Below are 18080 nucleotides of genomic sequence, written 5' to 3'. Positions count from 1 at the left end.
TCGAAGCCTGAAGAATGTTTCAGGGGTTTCTCAATAGTAAAAAAGTTGAGAAAGGCTGATTTATGCAAATAAACAACAAAGTGCACCCGTAAACACTGGCATGGCATAGTGTCCAAGTGGGCAAATTGTGAACTAGGAAATCCTCATTTCAAATCTCACCTCCACCACAGAAATACCGGGAGGTCTTTGGCGAACTCCTCTACTCATTTTAACCTCAGTTTCTGCTTTGCAAAATAGGGCTTTAGGATCAGGCCAAGGGGCTTGGCACTCTAGGCCAGTCACTAGTAGGGCACCCCTCACACCTACCGTGGCCTGGCCAATTGCAGTGCCGTGCACCCTGACCTAGACATGTACCATGATTGCCAATTCTGGTTTGGGAAAGGAGGTTTGGGACCCCAGTAGGGTATAATGCTATACAGTACAGCCTCCAAAGTAGCCATTTTCTTCAAGAGAGCTGACTGGAGTTCTCCATTGAGGAGTTCTAATTTGGGGGGGGGGGGCGGGGGTATCCAGGCCTCCTGGCAGTAGGCGACCCTAGTGTACATAGACTGGGACACACCCCTAGTGGCCCTGCAGGGGCCTAGGCAGCCACGAAAGAACAGCCCTATCTTCCGAGTGAGGTGAGTGAGGAGACCGGCAGGGGCCATGTGGTCCGCCACCTGCACTTCCTCTGTCCTTCCCTTACGGGGTGCGCATGGGTGGGGTGAGGGGAAACAGGCTGGGCAAGCAGACCCAAGCTGACGTACCTTTTGGGGTTGCCACGTGCTGCTCCTGGTGCCCCTTGCTCCTCTGTTACCCTACACAATCACCTACGTTCTCCTACTTGGTAGACTGCCCCGCTGGTCTCATAATGACGACCCCAGTTTGTGGGTTTGTTTTAAGCATTGCCGCGATAATTCATAGAAAGCACTTTGAAGGCATTAAAGAAATGCAAAGTGCAGCTTGGTGTCATCACACCTATTGTCTTTAGGAGTGCTGCATAACAGCACAAGAACACAAATAAATGAAAACCCATTCTGGGACCACTGAAAACATGGGGCAAATGGTGGCAATTTCCTATAGAATTCTGTTCCTACTTAGGGGGAAGTGCCTGTCTTAGGAGATCAGTTCAGAGTGCTCTCAAGTATCTTGAGTGCAATTTTGTTCCTTTGTTATTAAAAATGACACGGTTCTCTTGCCTGCCCCTCGGGTAACCTCTCAATATAGATTTAATTATTCCCCATTCTTATCTAGAGTGCTGACTGAGATATTATTGGCGATGGGTAAACTCCCCCCCCCCCCGCCCAGCCTAATGGAGAACAGACTGGAGTAAAAGGATTTGTAGGGGGGGGGGCTCACCCAGCAGTCAGAAATACAGTTGCTTTGCCTGATTCTGCTCCAGAGAGGGTTGCCAGCTCCAGGGTGGAAAACACCTGGAGATTGGGGGGGGGACCCCGAGGAAGGTGGAGTTTGGGGAAAGGTGGAACTTCAGTGGGGAATCATGCAATAATGTTCACCTTCTAAAGCTGCCATTTTCTCCAGGTGGACAAAAACCCAAAAGAGGTTTTCAGTGGGTTCAGTCACTGACCCTATGCTGTCCATCCCTTTCCTTACAGTTGAGGGGAGATCTTGAGGCAAGTTGGGCCTCCACCTTGGAAGCTGCCACAAGGATGCTCAGAAGTATTTGTTGACTATTCATTTACAGTCTTTGTGCCAACTGCTCCTGATTGTCCCTCCCTATAGGAGGGTGAGGATTGTGGTGCCCTGCTCTAGGGCTTCCATAGGATTGCCAGCCCTTGGCAGGAGACTGACCAGACTTGGGGAGAGATAGAAATGGTGTTGCATAATAATAAACAATGTGATTTCTGGTTTAAACACTTTTGGTTATACCATAGATCAGGGGTAGTCAAACTGCGGCCCTCCAGATGTCTGTGGACTACAATTCCCAGGAGCCCCTGCCAGCATTTGCTGGCAGGGGCTCCTGGGAATTGTAGTCCACGGACATCTGGAGGGCCGCAGTTTGACTACCCCTGCCATAGATAATCGGTTGGATTCCTTGAGTGGCACCACAACCCAGCAACATTACTTTCTGTTTTTGCCAGAAGTGATTTCTCATGTTGCACAATGCCATTTCCTCTTCCCCATTTTCTTCCACTGCTCATTTGAGCAGCAGCAGGGGACTGGCAAGGATTGGCAGGAGCCTTCCCCCTGGGTTAGTAGCATCCCTATTTCACACTGATAGCTTCAGAGCTATGAAATCACTATAGAAAGTAGGGTTGCTTCCCTCCAGATGGGGCCTGGAGTTCTCCCAGAATTGCCACAGCTCTCCAGACTACAAGAACAGTTCTACTGGAAGCATAAATTTATTTTATTTTTATCTACTATTTGGATTTATCCCCACCACTCCCGAAGCAAGTCCGGCTCGTCCTTAGTTTCTGAGTCCTTTACACTGAGAGGTTTTTGTTCTGGGTTCAATTAAAAATGGTCTTCAGAGACTGAATTTAGCATTGTCATCCTATGGAGGGGGGAGGCCCTGAAAATCTCCCAAAGTATAACTGATCTCCAAATGAATAGATTCAAATGGGTAGTCGTGTTGGTCTGTAGTAGCACAATAAAATCAGAGTCCAGTAGCACCTTTAAGTAAGAAGATCATAGTCTGACGAAGAGTGCTTGCCCTCGAAAGCTCACGCCCTGAAAAAATCTTTGTTGGTCTTAAAGGTGCTGCTGGACTCTGATCTCCAAATGACAGATATCAGTTTTCTTTGCGAAAATGGCTTCTTTGGGAGGGGTGTGCGTGTCCTTTCCTTTCTCAAACCTTCCCCTTCTCGTGCTATGCTTCTAATCTCCAGCAATTTCTTGATCTGGAGTTGGCAACCATAGTTGAACTAGAGAAGTATATAGTTCGAACTCTTTGCCAGTGCAGAATTTGTTGCCATTGTTAGCTATTATACCAAGTCATTCAGCATTTATAAGTATAGATGAACGATGTAGTTTAACTACATGCATTATTTATTTATTTGTTTGTTTGTTTGTTTGTTTACTTACTTACTTACTTACTTACTTACTTACTTATCATACTTATAGACTGCCCTCCACGGAGGCTCAGGGAGGTTTACATAAGAACAAGGAACAATACATAAAACGGTCTATAAAAACATGTGAATAACCTTATAATAATAACTAATTGTTGTAACCAGATAACAGTGTAACAGTACAGTATAACAATACAACAATGTAACAGTACAAATAGGTCCAGGGCTTATTGGTGGAATTCTGAGGGGGGCAGGGGGGAGTAGGGGCCCTTTGGTCGCTGTTGATTACGTCTGGTCTCAGCCAAATGCCTGGCGGAAGAGCTCCGCCACTTATAAACACTTAGGGTGTGGAGGGAAATCATTCTTGGGCTGCCTAGTCCTATGGATATTTGTAAAGAAGTTCAAACTGTGTGCAGTGTGCTTTCCCTCCATGCAAGGGCTAGTTTATCCGTCTAGGGGAATGAAGTGGCAGAGAAGTGTTTTGATATACAGATGACACCACTTCTACTACAGATGGAGGAGAATGCAGACTCGCATTCGGAAATTATTGAAAGCTCTCTGCAAGTTAAATGTCAACCCAAAAAGCAAAGTGATGGGGTAGGAAGTGTCTCCCCTTTGGACTGGCTTTCACCTGTTCCATTTCTGTGTAAGAGATCATATGAAGCTGTAATCAAGGGACCACAACCTCAAGTGGAGCAGTCTGCTCTAAGAGCCAGTCTAATATAATGGTTAGAGTGGCAAACACTTATCTGTGAGATCCAGGTTTGAATCCCCACTTTGCCATGGAAACTCAGCGGGCCACCTAAGGCTAGCATTCTCAGAATCACCTATCTCATAGGGCTGCCATTGTAAGAATAAATGAAGGAAGGAAGCATCATTTTATAAGCTCCCTGTTGGGAAGAAAAGTGTGGTATAAATATCTAAATAAAGAATGAAATCTAACACCTTGGGACTTTGCTGGTTCCGTTCTCTTGCATGTGTGAACCAGGCCTTAGGGCACATAGAACTGCACTTTCAATTAGTCATCTTTCAGATTTAATAGGCTCCTGCTCCAGTTCATGTGAGTTCGTGGGAGTAAAAAGGGTGTTATTTGTCCTGCACTTTTCTATAGATTCAGTGACAGCCGGGGGGGGGGGGGAGGGAATTGAATTAAATACAGACATTTTAAAGTCTCCAGAAAATATAGATTGAGGTGGGTAGCCATGTTGGTCTGAAGCACCAGAACAAAGTTTGAGTCCTGTTGGCAACTTTAAGACCAAACCAAGTTTGATTCTGGGTAGAAGCTTTTGTGTGCATACACACTTAATTTTTTAAGTTAGCCATTTTGAGCAAGCATCGACCATCTGCATCAGATTTTTTTCAGACCCAGACGTAAATTTTTGTTTGAGTGAATTTAAAGGATCTTTATGTTTTCTGTGTATTTAGTTTTACGTGTTTTATCTTTGTTGTAGGCCTCCTGGAGCGCTGTCAGGAAGACAAGTGGCCAATAAATGTTTCAAATAAATCATACAAATACAATAAAATGCTAAACTGTCATTGAAACATTATCTTTATATATTTATATACATTCTCCCTTTTCTGCCCTCACAAGAGCCGCCAAGGCAGCTAATAAATTAAAAGATGCTTCATAAAATCGCAGTTTACATACACTAAAGAAGGCACTTTCAATCCACTTTGCAACTGGGCTGTACCATGCGAAAAGACAACATGCACTTGCAAACGGCCACCAAACTGGATTGCAATGACGTTATTTAGTATGTATGAAAGCCCCCTTCTGAAAATCTCCCCCTTCTCCGTGGCTGCTCAGTTAGGTTTCCCAATGTGTTGCAGATTTTCAACAAGCATCTCAAAATTATGCGGCAGACCTTTTCGTTTTATGAAAGGGCAAATCTGAAGCCCGAGTCAAAACCTTGAAACACCCCCCTAGCAGCCCTAACGCAAACCCATTCTGTGGCTTAGCACTATCATTCCCCTTTGGCCACCGAATCCGGGCAATGGCCATCTGACACTTATTATGCTAGGCTTGCACCGTGCCCTTCCCTGCAGCCTCCACTTCAGCATTAATCTTACCGTCTTCGCCATGTTCTTAACGATCAGGGCAGGTGAACCCGGCATTAGCAAGCCTCGGAAAATCATCATCAATTGCAACCTGAAGGAGACACTTGTAATCCTCACTGGTTAAGAATTAAAACCGTTCACTATCCCCCTCCCCCTCCCCCTTCCAGTACGGTAGAGTAGCGTGAGGTCCAGATGGGCAGAGAAGCTAATTTAAGAATCAGCACAAGCGATTAACATTTTGCTGAGTAAGAGGTCCTGGGCGGGGAACCGAGGAGCAGCGACGATAGCTGAGTGTCGGATGAATTAGCCGGGCTGAATGTTTCACCGGCCTTTATTCTTCCCCTTCCCTCTCTCTTCTAGCCCAGCTGGATCAACTGCTTATACACAGCAACCAGGCTGAAAGCAACATCGCTGTGGATGAAGGAACCCTGGGAAACCAGCTGCCACAGGACCCCGGCAACCAAGGTCAGCTGTTGTAATTACTGTGGTCTGTAACCCAATCATTGTCAGCACTATTTATTAAAAACAGAACAAAGGCAATCCCCTTGGCCACCCAAAGCCATGTGATGAAGCGCCCGACCCTCTTGCAATCTTGTTTCTTCCGTGGGCCTGCTCGGAAGAGTGAGGGGGGCAAAAGGGGTTATTTATAGGTTTGTGCAAACATCACAGTGATTGATGGGAGAAAGCGGCATATTCGATCTTCCCACATCCACTAACTTCATTACAAAAGCAATAAGGTCAGGTGCTGCACCGGCCTCTATGAAATTATTATGAATGCCCATTTTTATTTGTTGCTGGCATTGCTCATATCGGGTAATCCTGTCTTTGCCATGGTCGCCCACAACCGGGACGCTGGCTGCGAACCTTTAAATTGGAAGCAGAAGACGAGGCAGAGGTGGGTCCTCTGACCCATTCCTACCCTGATCTCGTCATCTGCACGTTCTCTAACCTGCTGCAGAGTCGTGTTGACTACAGGGAGTAATATAAGGGGACGGATGACCAGTGGAGGATAAAATAGGGGGGAGCAGCTAGATGGCTTTAAAGATCTCCATATGGTGTTCAGGTTGCAAGTGGTAACCTTAAATTAGCAGGCTTCTCCACGTGGAATCTGGTTCTTTTGCATTGCTCTTCCTTCTCACCTTGAAAGAGCACCTGAATATTTTTTTTTGCACCCCCAGGTACTTTTTGCATTTGCTGTTGTTTTCCTTTTTTGGATTATGGTGTCTCCTATTCTTCCCTGTCCCGACCTGGATGGTCCAGCCTAGCCCAATATTGGGAGATCTCAGAAACTAGGGTTAGTCCTGATTAGAACTTGGGTTAGTCCTGATTAGAACTTGGATAAGAGACCACTAAGGAGAGGGGCTACAGAGAGGGAGGCGATAGCAAGCCACTTGTTTGCCTCTTGATTTGAAAACCCCAAGAGATTGCTATAGGCCGGCTGATACTGGATGACACTTTCCACTAGTATGAACCATTTTAGATATTATTCAAAATGGTTTTAATCAACACACATAAACAATCACAGGAAATACATCTAAACAAAGGGATACCTCATTTCTTTCAGCTTAGAGAAAGGCAGGAAGCGAGACTGCAGTAGCAAAACTGCTATGCCTTTGGGCATAATGTCATTGTTGCTTTTATGCAGCCCTCCAGACCAAGGGGACTGGCAGGTATGAAGGATGACAAGATGCCAGATCCAGGTGATATATAACCTTATCCTGGGCAATGCTTTGTGTTGTTCAGTCTGTCTTGTGTTATTGGCTGAGATTCCCAGGAATCAAAGAGAAACTTGTAGGTTATGCTGACTTACATCTATTACGTTGGTTTAGAGACCTTCCCCCAAGGACCTTAGGAGGGTACTTCCCTGCCTCTTTTTATCTTCATAACAGCCCCCTTCCCACTGGCAGATAGGGTAGGCTAAAAAAAATGGCCCAGGATCACCCAGTGAACATACAAATGTGGGGGGATTGAACTGAGGTCTACTTCGTACTTGTCCAACATTCTAATCACCATGCCAGCTGGCCTTCATGACTTCCTGTGGTCCTCACACAGAAGACGAAGAAGAGTTGGTTTTTATACCCTACTTTTCACTATCAGAAGGAGTCTCAGAGCGACTTCCCTTCCCTTCCTCTCCTCACAACTGATACCCTGTGAGGTAGGTGGGGCTGACAGAGCTCTCACAGGACTGTAGTGTGAGAACAACACTATCAGGACTGAGGCTGGCCCAAGGTCACCCATCTGGCTGCATGTAGAAGAATCAAGCCCGGCTCACCAGATTAGAAGCCACCTCTCTTAACCACTATATCATGCGGGCTCTCAAAGGGCAAATAGAATTTTGCACAACATCACCTGAGATCCAAATAAAATTTAAATGCAGGGAACTGATCAAGCTTTGCTGGGTGAGGCGTTATCTGACATCATGGAACAGGGAAGAAACTCTTCATGCAGTGAGTAAAATTCCAAAAAAGCAGGGACCAAAGATGGCTTTGAAATTTTGTCAGAAGCCCATTTGCGAACCAAATGTGGCAGTTTCTTTTGGGAAGAAAGTTTCAGCAACCTGGGTAGGTCTGCAGCAGCACGGCAAGATTTGAGTCCTGTCACCCTTAGAGACCCATGAAATTTAGAGGGTATAAACCTTTGAGTCTCTCAAAAGCTTATAACCCCAACACCTTGTTGGTCTCTAAGGAGCTACTGGATTCAAGTCTAGCATTTGGGGGAAGGACTCCAAAGAACTTGCAATAAAACACAACGAGAGAAGGCCAAAAGAAGCACACAGACTGGGCACTCTGTATCTCTAGAGCAGGGGTAGTCAACGTGTGGTCCTCCAGATGTCCATGGACTACAATTCCCATGAGCCCCTGCCAGTGTTCACTAGCAGGGGCTCATGGGAACTGTAGTCCATGGACATCTGGAGTACCACAAGTTGACTACCTCTGCTCTAGAGGACTTCCCTAATTGCCAGGGTTAAGTTCTCACTTTAAGTGTTGCAGAAGCTGTAGTCATAAGCACTCTGGCACCTAAGTGAATTTTTCAGCTGTGGATATGAATATAATGAATTCATTTAAATGGTAAAACTGAATCCTCCATAGGTGACTGCTAGATGGGGGAGGCTTCTCTTGTCCTCATTAATTTCTGCTAACTATTCAATACACTCTCCTGGAATTATAACTACTCTCTAATGAATATGGATTATTCAGCAATTATTTGCTGCTGTGCTTATATGGTTGTCACTCATAAGTCAAGGCACATGACAAAAATGAAGCTGGTTCATTCCTATTAATAACCCCGGAAACTTTTTAGCTCCTTGGCAGCCACTCGTTGAACTTGTCTCCGGGTTTCTTGGGGGGTTTTTTGTGTGTGGTTGTTGTTTTTGCTTTTCCCTTTGTGATTTAATTTGCTGACTTTCTCCTTCTTTTTTCCCATTCTCCCCCTCCCCTCCCGGACCTAGCAATTGCACAAAAACTGAATGAGAAGATTAGCAGCCAAGAGATGAAGCTGACTTCGCTACAGAAGAAGGTTGACAACATTTCGGTCGTCATGAGTGATGTGAGCAAGACACTCTCCTCTCTGGAAGGCAAAATCAATGAAGATAAGGGCAGAGACTTGCAGGCTTTTCTAAAAGGTAAAAGAAAGAAATTAATGCAATCACTCACCCAGTTAAAAGTGCTAGGGAAAGAGAGAGGAGGAGAAAAGGAGAAAGGAACTGTCCAAAATCGAGCAGAGAGCACTTTTGCAATTATTTCACATTCTGCAAAGGGAAGTACATCTTTTTTTTTTATCTACCTTAAAAAAAAAGATGATTTTGTCCCCACGAAAGGCAATATTCTATGCAGTGCATTGAGCTTAATGGGCTTAGTGACTCTATTTGGGATTACACTGAAGGCTGCCATGATCTATGCTGTGCTATTCATTAAGACCTTCGCTGGGGGCCCTTGACTGGCTTTCCCTCTTTAGAACGGAGGAAAGGGGTAGCCCAGACAGGCCCTTAGAACAGATAAAGGAAGCTGCTCCCAGGAAATCACCATCTCTTCCCTCACCTGTGTCCAGGCCCTCCTGCTTTGCCTGTGATGTAGGGTTGCCAACTGCTAGGTGTGTCCTGGAGGTCTCCCACGATTACAACTGTTTTCCATTCAACAGAGGTCAGTTGCCCTGGAGAAAAAAATGACTACTTTGGAGGGTGATCTGTCTGGCATTATACCCTGCCAAGGTCTCTCCACTCCGAAACTCTTCCTAGGCTCCACCCCCAAATGTCCAGGAATTTCGCAGCCCAGAACTGGCAACCCTACATGATGGTTATGTCACATGGTCCAGCTGACTCCAGGTGTGCTGGAAAAGCCCCTCCCTACTGCCCCTCCCCAGCTACTCCAGGCAGGTTAGTCTGCCTTTGCACACCCTGTCTACCTTCCCAGGCTACTTCTGCCACTTCACGTTCAATGTGGCCATCTTACTTTGTTCTGCTGGGCCGTGTGGTACGGGGGAGGCTTTAGCTGCCCCACTGACATTTCTGCAGCCACCAAGCCTGATCCTGGCACTGATGGCCAGTGTGGGGGGGCTCCTCTAGCCCCAATTATGCCACAACCTCATGGATGACCCACAAAGACACAGGAAAGGGTGTGGAGAGCTTTGGCACATTTGAACAACGAACCTTAAAAGATCACAAGAATAGCTCACTCTTAGAAATTCCATCCTGAGAAGTTCTAGACTGAATGTTCCACTTAAATTTTCTTAGTTGTGTTCTTTATTGTGAACAAGACATAAAGGTAAAGGTAAAGGTATCCCCTGTGCAAGCACCGGGTCATGTCTGACGCTCTCTAGTGTTTTCATCGCAGACTCAATCCAGGGTGGTTTGCTAGTGCCTTCCCCAGTCATTATCATTTACCCCCCAGCAAGCTGGGTACTCATTTTACCGACCTCGGAAGGATGGAAAGCTGAGTCAACTTTGAGCCGGCTGCTGGGATTGAACTCCCAGCCTCATGGGCAGAGCTTTCAGACTGCATGTCTGCTGCCTTACCACTCTGTGCCACAAGAGGCTGTCATAAACAAGGCATACTAAACTGCTTTGAGCACTTCATAAAAAGCAGGGTATAAATACTGAATAACACAATAATATAAATGCAATGGGTTGAATCCAGCCAGCTTTCATTCCTTCACTCTGACTCTTCTTACTGAACCCTTTTCAGATTTAAAAAAAAATTGAGTTACTGTATTCATATCCTGCCTTTCACCCCACTGGGAACCCCGAATGGCTTATGTCTTTTCTATTTTATCCTCACAACAACCTTGTGAGGTACATTAGGCTGAAAGTATGTGAGTGGGAGCTTCCTTGGCACGTTTAGGGATTCAAACCTGGATTTCCCAGCCCCTAGTCCAGGGGTAGTCAAACTGCGGCCCTCCAGATGTCCATGGACTACAATTCCCAGGAGCCCTTGCCAGCATTCGCTGGCGAATGCTGGCAAGGGCTCCTGGGAATTGTAGTCCATGGACATCTGGAGGGCCGCAGTTTGACTACCCCTGCCCTAGTCCAAACCCTTATCTGTTAACTGGAGAATACACAACCCATTTGACCAGAGTTAATACAGGGGAACACGAGAACCGAGTTAGATATGCAAATGACAGCAATGACTTTTCCACACCAGAATCAGCCGCAGGTCTTGAGGATCACATAAAGCTACGGTTACAGCAGCTCACTTGGCTGGCGTGATGGAGCAGATGATGTGCACATAATCGAGCTGTTACCACAGGATGAGCCACTTCGCGCCATACAACAGCAGCATGGTGAAAACACATTACTATGCGCTAGCAAGCTGGCTTCATTCAGTGAGTGGGACACTCTGACAGCCCCTAAGTAATGTGAAAGGCCTTTCACTCCATCCATCCAGATTTGCAGCAGATTTGTTTTCTAGTTCATAGGATTTGTCCCCAAGTCTTTATTTTGCTACAGGTCACGCTCCAGCGTCCTTGGCCGTTTAGACACTGACAAAGTTCCCATTAAAAGGGCATCTTTGGATCTCTAAAAGCTACCCCATCATTTATTACCGCCCCATTCCTTCTTTGCCTCTGGAGTTTTAAGCTCCAAATTCTGCTTTCCCAAATCACTACTCTACAGAAAGCCATATTTACACCTCCAGTCCCATCCATCCTGTCCTGTGCATTTTATTGCTCTGTGGCACAATCAACCCTTGGGTATACATTCAATATGTCATGGAACATTTTCCATTTCCTCGCTGCTTCCTTCCCCTTTCCCTTCCCCCTTTGATTTAATCTGTCTGCTTCCACACAAATTTGCTCTGGTAGAACCAGCATCTGAGTACTGCCCAGGCATTTCCTAAATTCCAGATCCCCTTCCATCATCAGCAGACATTAGGGTCACAAAAGGAAACAGCCAAGTTTGCAGTCTTCGTGTGAATTTTTGTCTACACGAACCTGTGAGGGAAGTGATGCTAGAATAGATCCACCATCTCAGTGACTACAGTGCTCTAACTCCTCTGTCCCACTAGCTCCCATGCTGACTGTGAAGGCAGCCTTTACTGTAGAGACCTTTTTATTGGATTTTCTTGCTGTATTATTTCTGCCTCCGCCTGGACTACACGAGCATTCACTCACTGTATGCCGGCGTCCCCTTTGATTGATGCCAGTCATTTACAAATTGGGTTATCCTGCTGACCAAGTTGCCTTGCGAAATTGCTACTATTAGCCTCTTTTATTAGCTTTTCATTATAAGACAAGGGACTAGACAGGGCTTGACCCTTCCAGAAGTGGAGACTGTGTGCATTGGTGAGTTGCAATGTCCTCCTGAAAAAGCATTTTGTCTCTTCTTGTTCTTTCCTTTCCTTTCCTTCTGCTTCATAAGGCCATAGAAGAACTTCATGCTCTCTGGGGTGTATGACAGTGTTTTCTTTATTGTCCTGACAGTTCTGTGAAGCCTGCGTCCATTAAAACAAAACAGATAGCCCGTCTCAACATTATTTTCCACCAAGGTCTCTTGTCCCCAAAAGAAGGGTTATTCCCATTTCTCTGCAGTCTTCTTTCCCCTGCATCTCTTTCAGTCAGCTCAAGAAGAATGCTCTTATATTCTTTTCCTGATCTGTTAAGGTCTTACTAAGTTGCATGGGAGAAGCAAATGAAAGAAAAGCGGGATAGAGCTGCAGGCTTAAATAGGAAAACAGTGGGGAAAACGATACGATGAGTAAATATTAATGAGGTGTTCATGAAATATTGGGAACATGTGCGAAAATGTAATGAAATATGAGTCACTGCTGAGCAAGTGAGCAAGTGCCAGCTCAAGCTTCCTTCTCATGTAGCTGTGTGCCCCTTGATATCTATAACCTGATAAACGCCAACAAGAAGCTGGCAGGATTTGCTTTGCTTTGTGGGCTAAAAGAACACAAAGAGGGTTTGGCAGTTGTGCAGACCTGTTGTTTAAATGGGGCAAAGCACCAGGTCCCAAATGTGATTGTGATGCAGCCCGCCAAAGTATTTTCCATTTGGAACGTGAGCATTGTGCTTTCCAAGGAGATGTGACAGAGCTCCTTGTACTTTCACTTTTTATACTTTTTATACTTTTTATATAAAGTAGATTTGTCATGTGCCATGTGCTTTGGCAGCACCCGCAGTAAAACTGGTGGACAGAAGATTAGCATGGAGTTGATTGGCCATAGGTCCTGAACTACAAGGCTTAAGATATAACCATGTCACATTTAGCATAGAATCACGTAAGCTCTTGGAACTAACATTGATTTCAATGGAAATGCTTTACACACTTAACTTTTCCCCATGGAAATAAATGAAAATTATTAACTGCTAAGTCGGGCTGGAATTTCCAAAATCGACAGGTGAGGCATCTAGTTGGTCCCAAACAAAATCTGAAAACAAAAGTTACATAATACTTTTTGTTAAGACCAAAATAACACCAATAAAAATAATGTGCCAACTTCTGAGTTCTTCAGAACTTTTTTGTCAGATTAAATGTTAAGAAACAAAGAAAGGGGGCAGATTGAGGACATGATCTTAAAGGCATGATCCTTTTCACTACACCCTGTATGGAACACCAATTGCCTTTTTCTCCTCCCTTTTTTAGAAGCATCCAGGCCAGTTAGCAGTTCTGGCAAAATCAAAAGCTTGTACATCGATAATGTTATTTTGATTGGTCTTAATAAAAGCCATTATGTGACTTGTGTTTTCTTCCCCCTGGAATAGAGAATTTATCTTATTTAATTTACATCTTTCCCTTTAAGTCTGTTTGCTCTCACCCATCTGCTCTCCATTTCTGCTTCCAGATTGTGTCTCTCTCCCTCCAAATCACATTACTTATTAGTCTTAATAATTGGTACATCATGGCTCCAACAGTTTTTAAAGCTGGCCTGTCATCTGCAGCCCCTCTTTTGTTACAGGAATTTCCATCTTCCTCTTCTCTGTTCATATTAGATTTGTGTCCCCCCCCTCCTCCCTCTGGATCTATCCTGCCTTTTGCATTTCTTTGTGCAAGCCCCCGTTGTACATTTAGAAGTGACTTTTTCATTGCCTCAGAGGACCTCTGAACTGTCCTCATCCCTTTTCTTTTCCCCACTCCTGCCCATTAAAACACAAATACAGAAAAGGGAGGGAGGGGGAGACACCTTCTGGGGAAGAGGATGAATGTCCAGCTGTGACAGGCCTCCATTAAGCTCAATGAAGATACATCGCTGGCAAAATGAACTGCTGGGGTTGGTAATGGCTGTGGGGGTCATGGAAGCTGGACCCAAGTCTCTCCTGCTTTCTTGGGAAAGAAGTGGTGCTTCTGGCAGCTTAGAGATATATTCCATATTAGATAGATGTCCCTTTCCGTGGAAATCATGAGAAAGGTGGAAACTGTTTTGATTTTCCTCTGAGTCTTTTATTGTTTCATAGGTGAAGCAATTTATGGACACCTCGGGGATCACTCGAGCAGGACAAGGGTTTATGGATGGGGCTGGGACAAAGCTCATTGGGTGACCCTAAGCTAGTGACTGATTCTCACCTTTACCTGTTGTTGTTGTTGTTAGTTGTGAAGTCGTGTCCGACCCATCGCGACCCCATGGACAATGATCCTCCAGGCCTTCCTGTCCTCTACCATTCCCCGGAGTCCATTTAAGTTTGCACCTACTGCTTCAGTGACTCCATCCAGCCACCTCATTCTCTGTCGTCCCCTTCTTCTTTTGCCCTCGATCGCTCCCAGCATTAGGCTCTTCTCCAGGGAATCCTTCCTTCTCATGAGGTGGCCAAAGTATTTGAGTTTCATCTTCAGGATCTGGCCTTCTAAAGAGCAGTCAGGGTTGATCTCCTCTAGGACTGACCGGTTTGTTCGCCTTGCAGTCCAAGGGACCCGCAAGAGTCTTCTCCAGCACCAGAGTTTAAAAGCCTCAATTCTTTGACGCTCGGCCTTCCTTATGGTCCAACTTTCGCAGCCATACATTGCAACTGGGAAGACCATAACCTTGACTAAACACACTTTTGTTGGCAGGGTGATGTCTCTGCTTTTTAGGATGCTGTCTAGATTTACCTGCCTCATGTCAAAAAAAAAAAGAAAGGGAAAAAATCAACTTAGGGCGTGAGCTTTAAAGAAAGAGGTGAGAACTGAAAGGGGATTGTTTGCTGATTGGCTTGCTTGTGCTTGGTCAGATGGTCAGCGCTGTGCCTGATTGGTGGAAGTTTGAACATTCTGATTCTGGAGAAGTTCCTGTTATACTTAGTTAGTGGCAGTTAAAGTCAGTTAGCGGCAGTTGGGGAAAGAGAGTTGAAGTGAAGACTTATTTCTTTATAAGCACCTTTAAGACCAACAATGATTTATTCAAGGTGTGAGCTTTCGAGTGCAAGCACCCTTCATCAGACTATGAACTCCTTACATGAAGGGAGTGCTTGCACTCGAAAGCTCACGCCTTGAATAAATCATGGTTGGTCTCTGTTGGACTCTGATTTTACTGTGCTACTTCAGACCAACACGGCTACTCATTTGAATCTCTCCTTATTTACTTCATGTATACCCTACCTTTCTCCCCAGTGGGAACTTAAGATGTCTTACATCAGGGGTAGTCAACCTGTGGTCCTCCAGATGTCCATGGACTACAATTCCCATGAGCCCCTGCCAGCAAACGCTGGCAGGGGCTCATGGGAATTGTAGTCCATGGACATCTGGAGGACCACAGGTTGACTACTCCTGTCTTACATCATTCACCTCATCATTTTATCCTCACAATAAACCTGAGAGGTGGGTTAGGCTGAGAGTGTTTGACTGATCCAGGAGAACCCAGCCTGCTTCCATGACAGATTTAAAACTAGTTTTCCCAAAACCTAGTCCCATACTCGAACCACTAGACTAAGGAAACATTCTATTAATAAAATAAGTCCTGAAGTAGCTATGTGTTAGCATACAAATATGAAAGGAACAGAGAGGTCACTTTAACTAAACTAGGTATATAAAGGAACAATAGTTGGAGATTGTCTTGCATTTTTGTGACATTTTTTTCTTGGCTTAGTAGACGTTCAGTTGAAACGTGTTCTGTTATTTAAATCTTAATAAATCCATGTCTTTAATCAACCTCTGCATCTGACACTGTAATAGATTAATTACCATACTATATTAATATCTCTCATTCTATGTTGAAGAGAACCTCTGGGGGTTTATCTAATACTGTAGGAGGAAACCATGTATATCACTGGAGGTCTTTGGAGGAAGGGTTAGGTAAAATAAGTGGTCTTCATAGCATGCGATAGAATGACATCTTTCCCATAACCTTAATATTTGTGCATCTCACATGATTTGAAATCTCTGAAGCAATGACATACAGCCTCTTTGTGTATGCCTTATATGATGATGATAGGTAGAATTCACCTGGTTCTACCTACAGCCTACCTTTGGGGCCTGCTGAATCAGGGTAAATGGGGTCCTGGACCTTTGTTCAGCCCTGGCACCTCCACTGATCTGAATCCTCCCTATCACATAAGAGAGATAAAGGGTTGGGGACATGAGAAGACGGCCATTGGAAACTGGTCCTCTCTAGGAATCTCTAAAAACTATATGGTTTTACCATAAAGTTTCTGGTATTCCTAGAGAGTACTGACTCACTTCAACATCAGGCTGGTGAACTTTTTTGTTGGTGTATTTTTCTTCATCTGACGCTTAGAGCAGCAGTTAGAAAGAGAAGCTGGGCACAGGGACCTCCTGCCCTCCAGAGGGCTTGGCAGCCCTATCATCACATCTGGATGTCTCTTGTCAAGTAGATCCTGATTTTAATTTCAACCCAGTCAAAGGTTCCCCAGTGTGCCTTAGGCAAAATCTAGTATTTACTCAGCCTTAGCCTTCCTACCTATTGTCAGGCAATAGTGTTGGCCTGCACAGCTGTTGTAAAGTGTGCTGAGGTAATGTAAGTGAAGCACTTTGAGCATTGTAAAACTTGCATTTCAGACATTTTGTGAAATGTTTCCAGCTTTCCTTTGCATTCTTTGTTGCTCCTGTCAGCTAAAATATCAGCAGTATTGAAGGTTAATGTTTTGAAGATAAGGGGATTTGGTAGATGATGTTATAATAGTGCCTGTTAAGCATTGTGTTCTTTGTGAGAAGGTCACAGCAGGACAAGTACACAAGTACAAAATTGTGTTGCTCTACCCATGTTTCCCTAGGCTTTGTGTCATGTACAGCCCCTCAGATGTAATCTGCAGAGGAGACTTGTTTGAGATTGGTTTTACCCTATTAAACAATTAGCGAGTTTCTTTATCCAATTAGTAATCATTTGGGATTTGGCAAGAGATGAGGGAATTCTCTGACTGACCCACACAGGATGAGTCTTTTTTGTTCAGGCATCATGTGGCCATATGCCATTTCTGTCAAATCCTTATGTACCAGTTGGGAAAACCTTCTCTTCCCCCTTCATTCATTCTTTTAGATCAGGTGAAATGTCATGCTTTTGTTGTTATACCAATAACAAGACACTTTATACCAATAATTAGGTTGGGTTGAATTTTGCCAGGATCAGTTTAACATATTCTGATGATGTATGTGTTGTCATGGATAGAATGTACAAATACATGCATTGTTTTATAGTATTTGACGCTTGATAAAACATTATAAAACTTCCATTTGTCAGCTATATTGCCACCTTAATCTATAATCATCAAGATTAAAGATAGAGTTGAAGAGATTGAATTCATATGACTTGTATAAGAAAAGAAAATTCAGTTAAAAATCAGCCAGCTTGGTGTAGTAGTTAGGAGCGCCGACTTTTAATCTGGCCACCTGGGTTTGATTCCGCACTCCCCCACATGCAACCAGCTCGGTGACCTTGGACTCGCCACAGCACTGATAAAGCTGTTCTGACTAAGCAGGGCTCTCTCAGCCTCATTTACCTCACAGTCAGGTTTGGGGAGAGGAAAGGGAAGGAGATTATAAGCTGCTTTGAGACTCCTTCAGGTAGACAAAAGTGGCATATAAGGACCAGCTCTTCTTCTTCAGTAATATCAGGGCTCTCTCAGCCTCACCTCCCTCACAGGATGTCTGTTGTGGGGAGAAGAAAGGGAAGGTGAATGAGACTCCTTCTGGTAGAGAAAGGGGCATATAAGATCCAACTCTTCTGCTTCTGCTTCTTCTGCTTCTAAATTATACTTGTTTACTACATATCTTAAGGTTCTGTGGATTCTTAGACATGGGTAGATTAAAAGTTGAAACAATCAGCAAACCAATGCTAGCTGCAATTTATGTGAATGAGCATCCTAAGAGTATGGTGTACAAGATGACCAGATATGCCACCAGTTTCTCCCTGAACTTTCAGTCAAAACCTGGTCAAATATTGGGGCCAGAGCTTTCATGTGTGCGTGAGACTGCCTGTCATTGAAAAACAAACAAACATGAATGTTGCAAACCTAATTTCTGTTTAGAATTCAAATGTAATATAGAGGGCTTCTGGTAAGGCTCTGTTTTGAGAATTTGGGTCAACACAATTTACACCTTCCAAATTGCCATCTTGACTTTGCGATTCTTCAAATTGGATGCAGTTGACTGAC

At 44.5% G+C, this 18080-nt stretch overlaps 1 protein-coding gene across 1 annotated transcript in view; it reads left to right on the top strand.

Moving 5' to 3' along the window:
- The window catches only part of MMRN1 (multimerin 1), an 80173-nt gene that overhangs the window by 35445 nt on the left and 26648 nt on the right, over window positions 1-18080 (top strand). The window contains exons 4-5 of the mRNA XM_077300891.1: window positions 5430-5534; window positions 8518-8691. Of these exons, the coding sequence (XP_077157006.1) occupies window positions 5430-5534; window positions 8518-8691 (279 nt within the window). The remainder of the gene's footprint in view (window positions 1-5429; window positions 5535-8517; window positions 8692-18080) is intronic.

Source organism: Paroedura picta, chromosome 10 (genome assembly GCF_049243985.1).
Source record: "Paroedura picta isolate Pp20150507F chromosome 10, Ppicta_v3.0, whole genome shotgun sequence".
NCBI classification, from domain to species: Eukaryota; Metazoa; Chordata; class Lepidosauria; order Squamata; family Gekkonidae; genus Paroedura; species Paroedura picta.
Note: the sequence above shows the minus strand (reverse complement) of the source record. Positions and strands in the feature narration are given on the sequence as shown.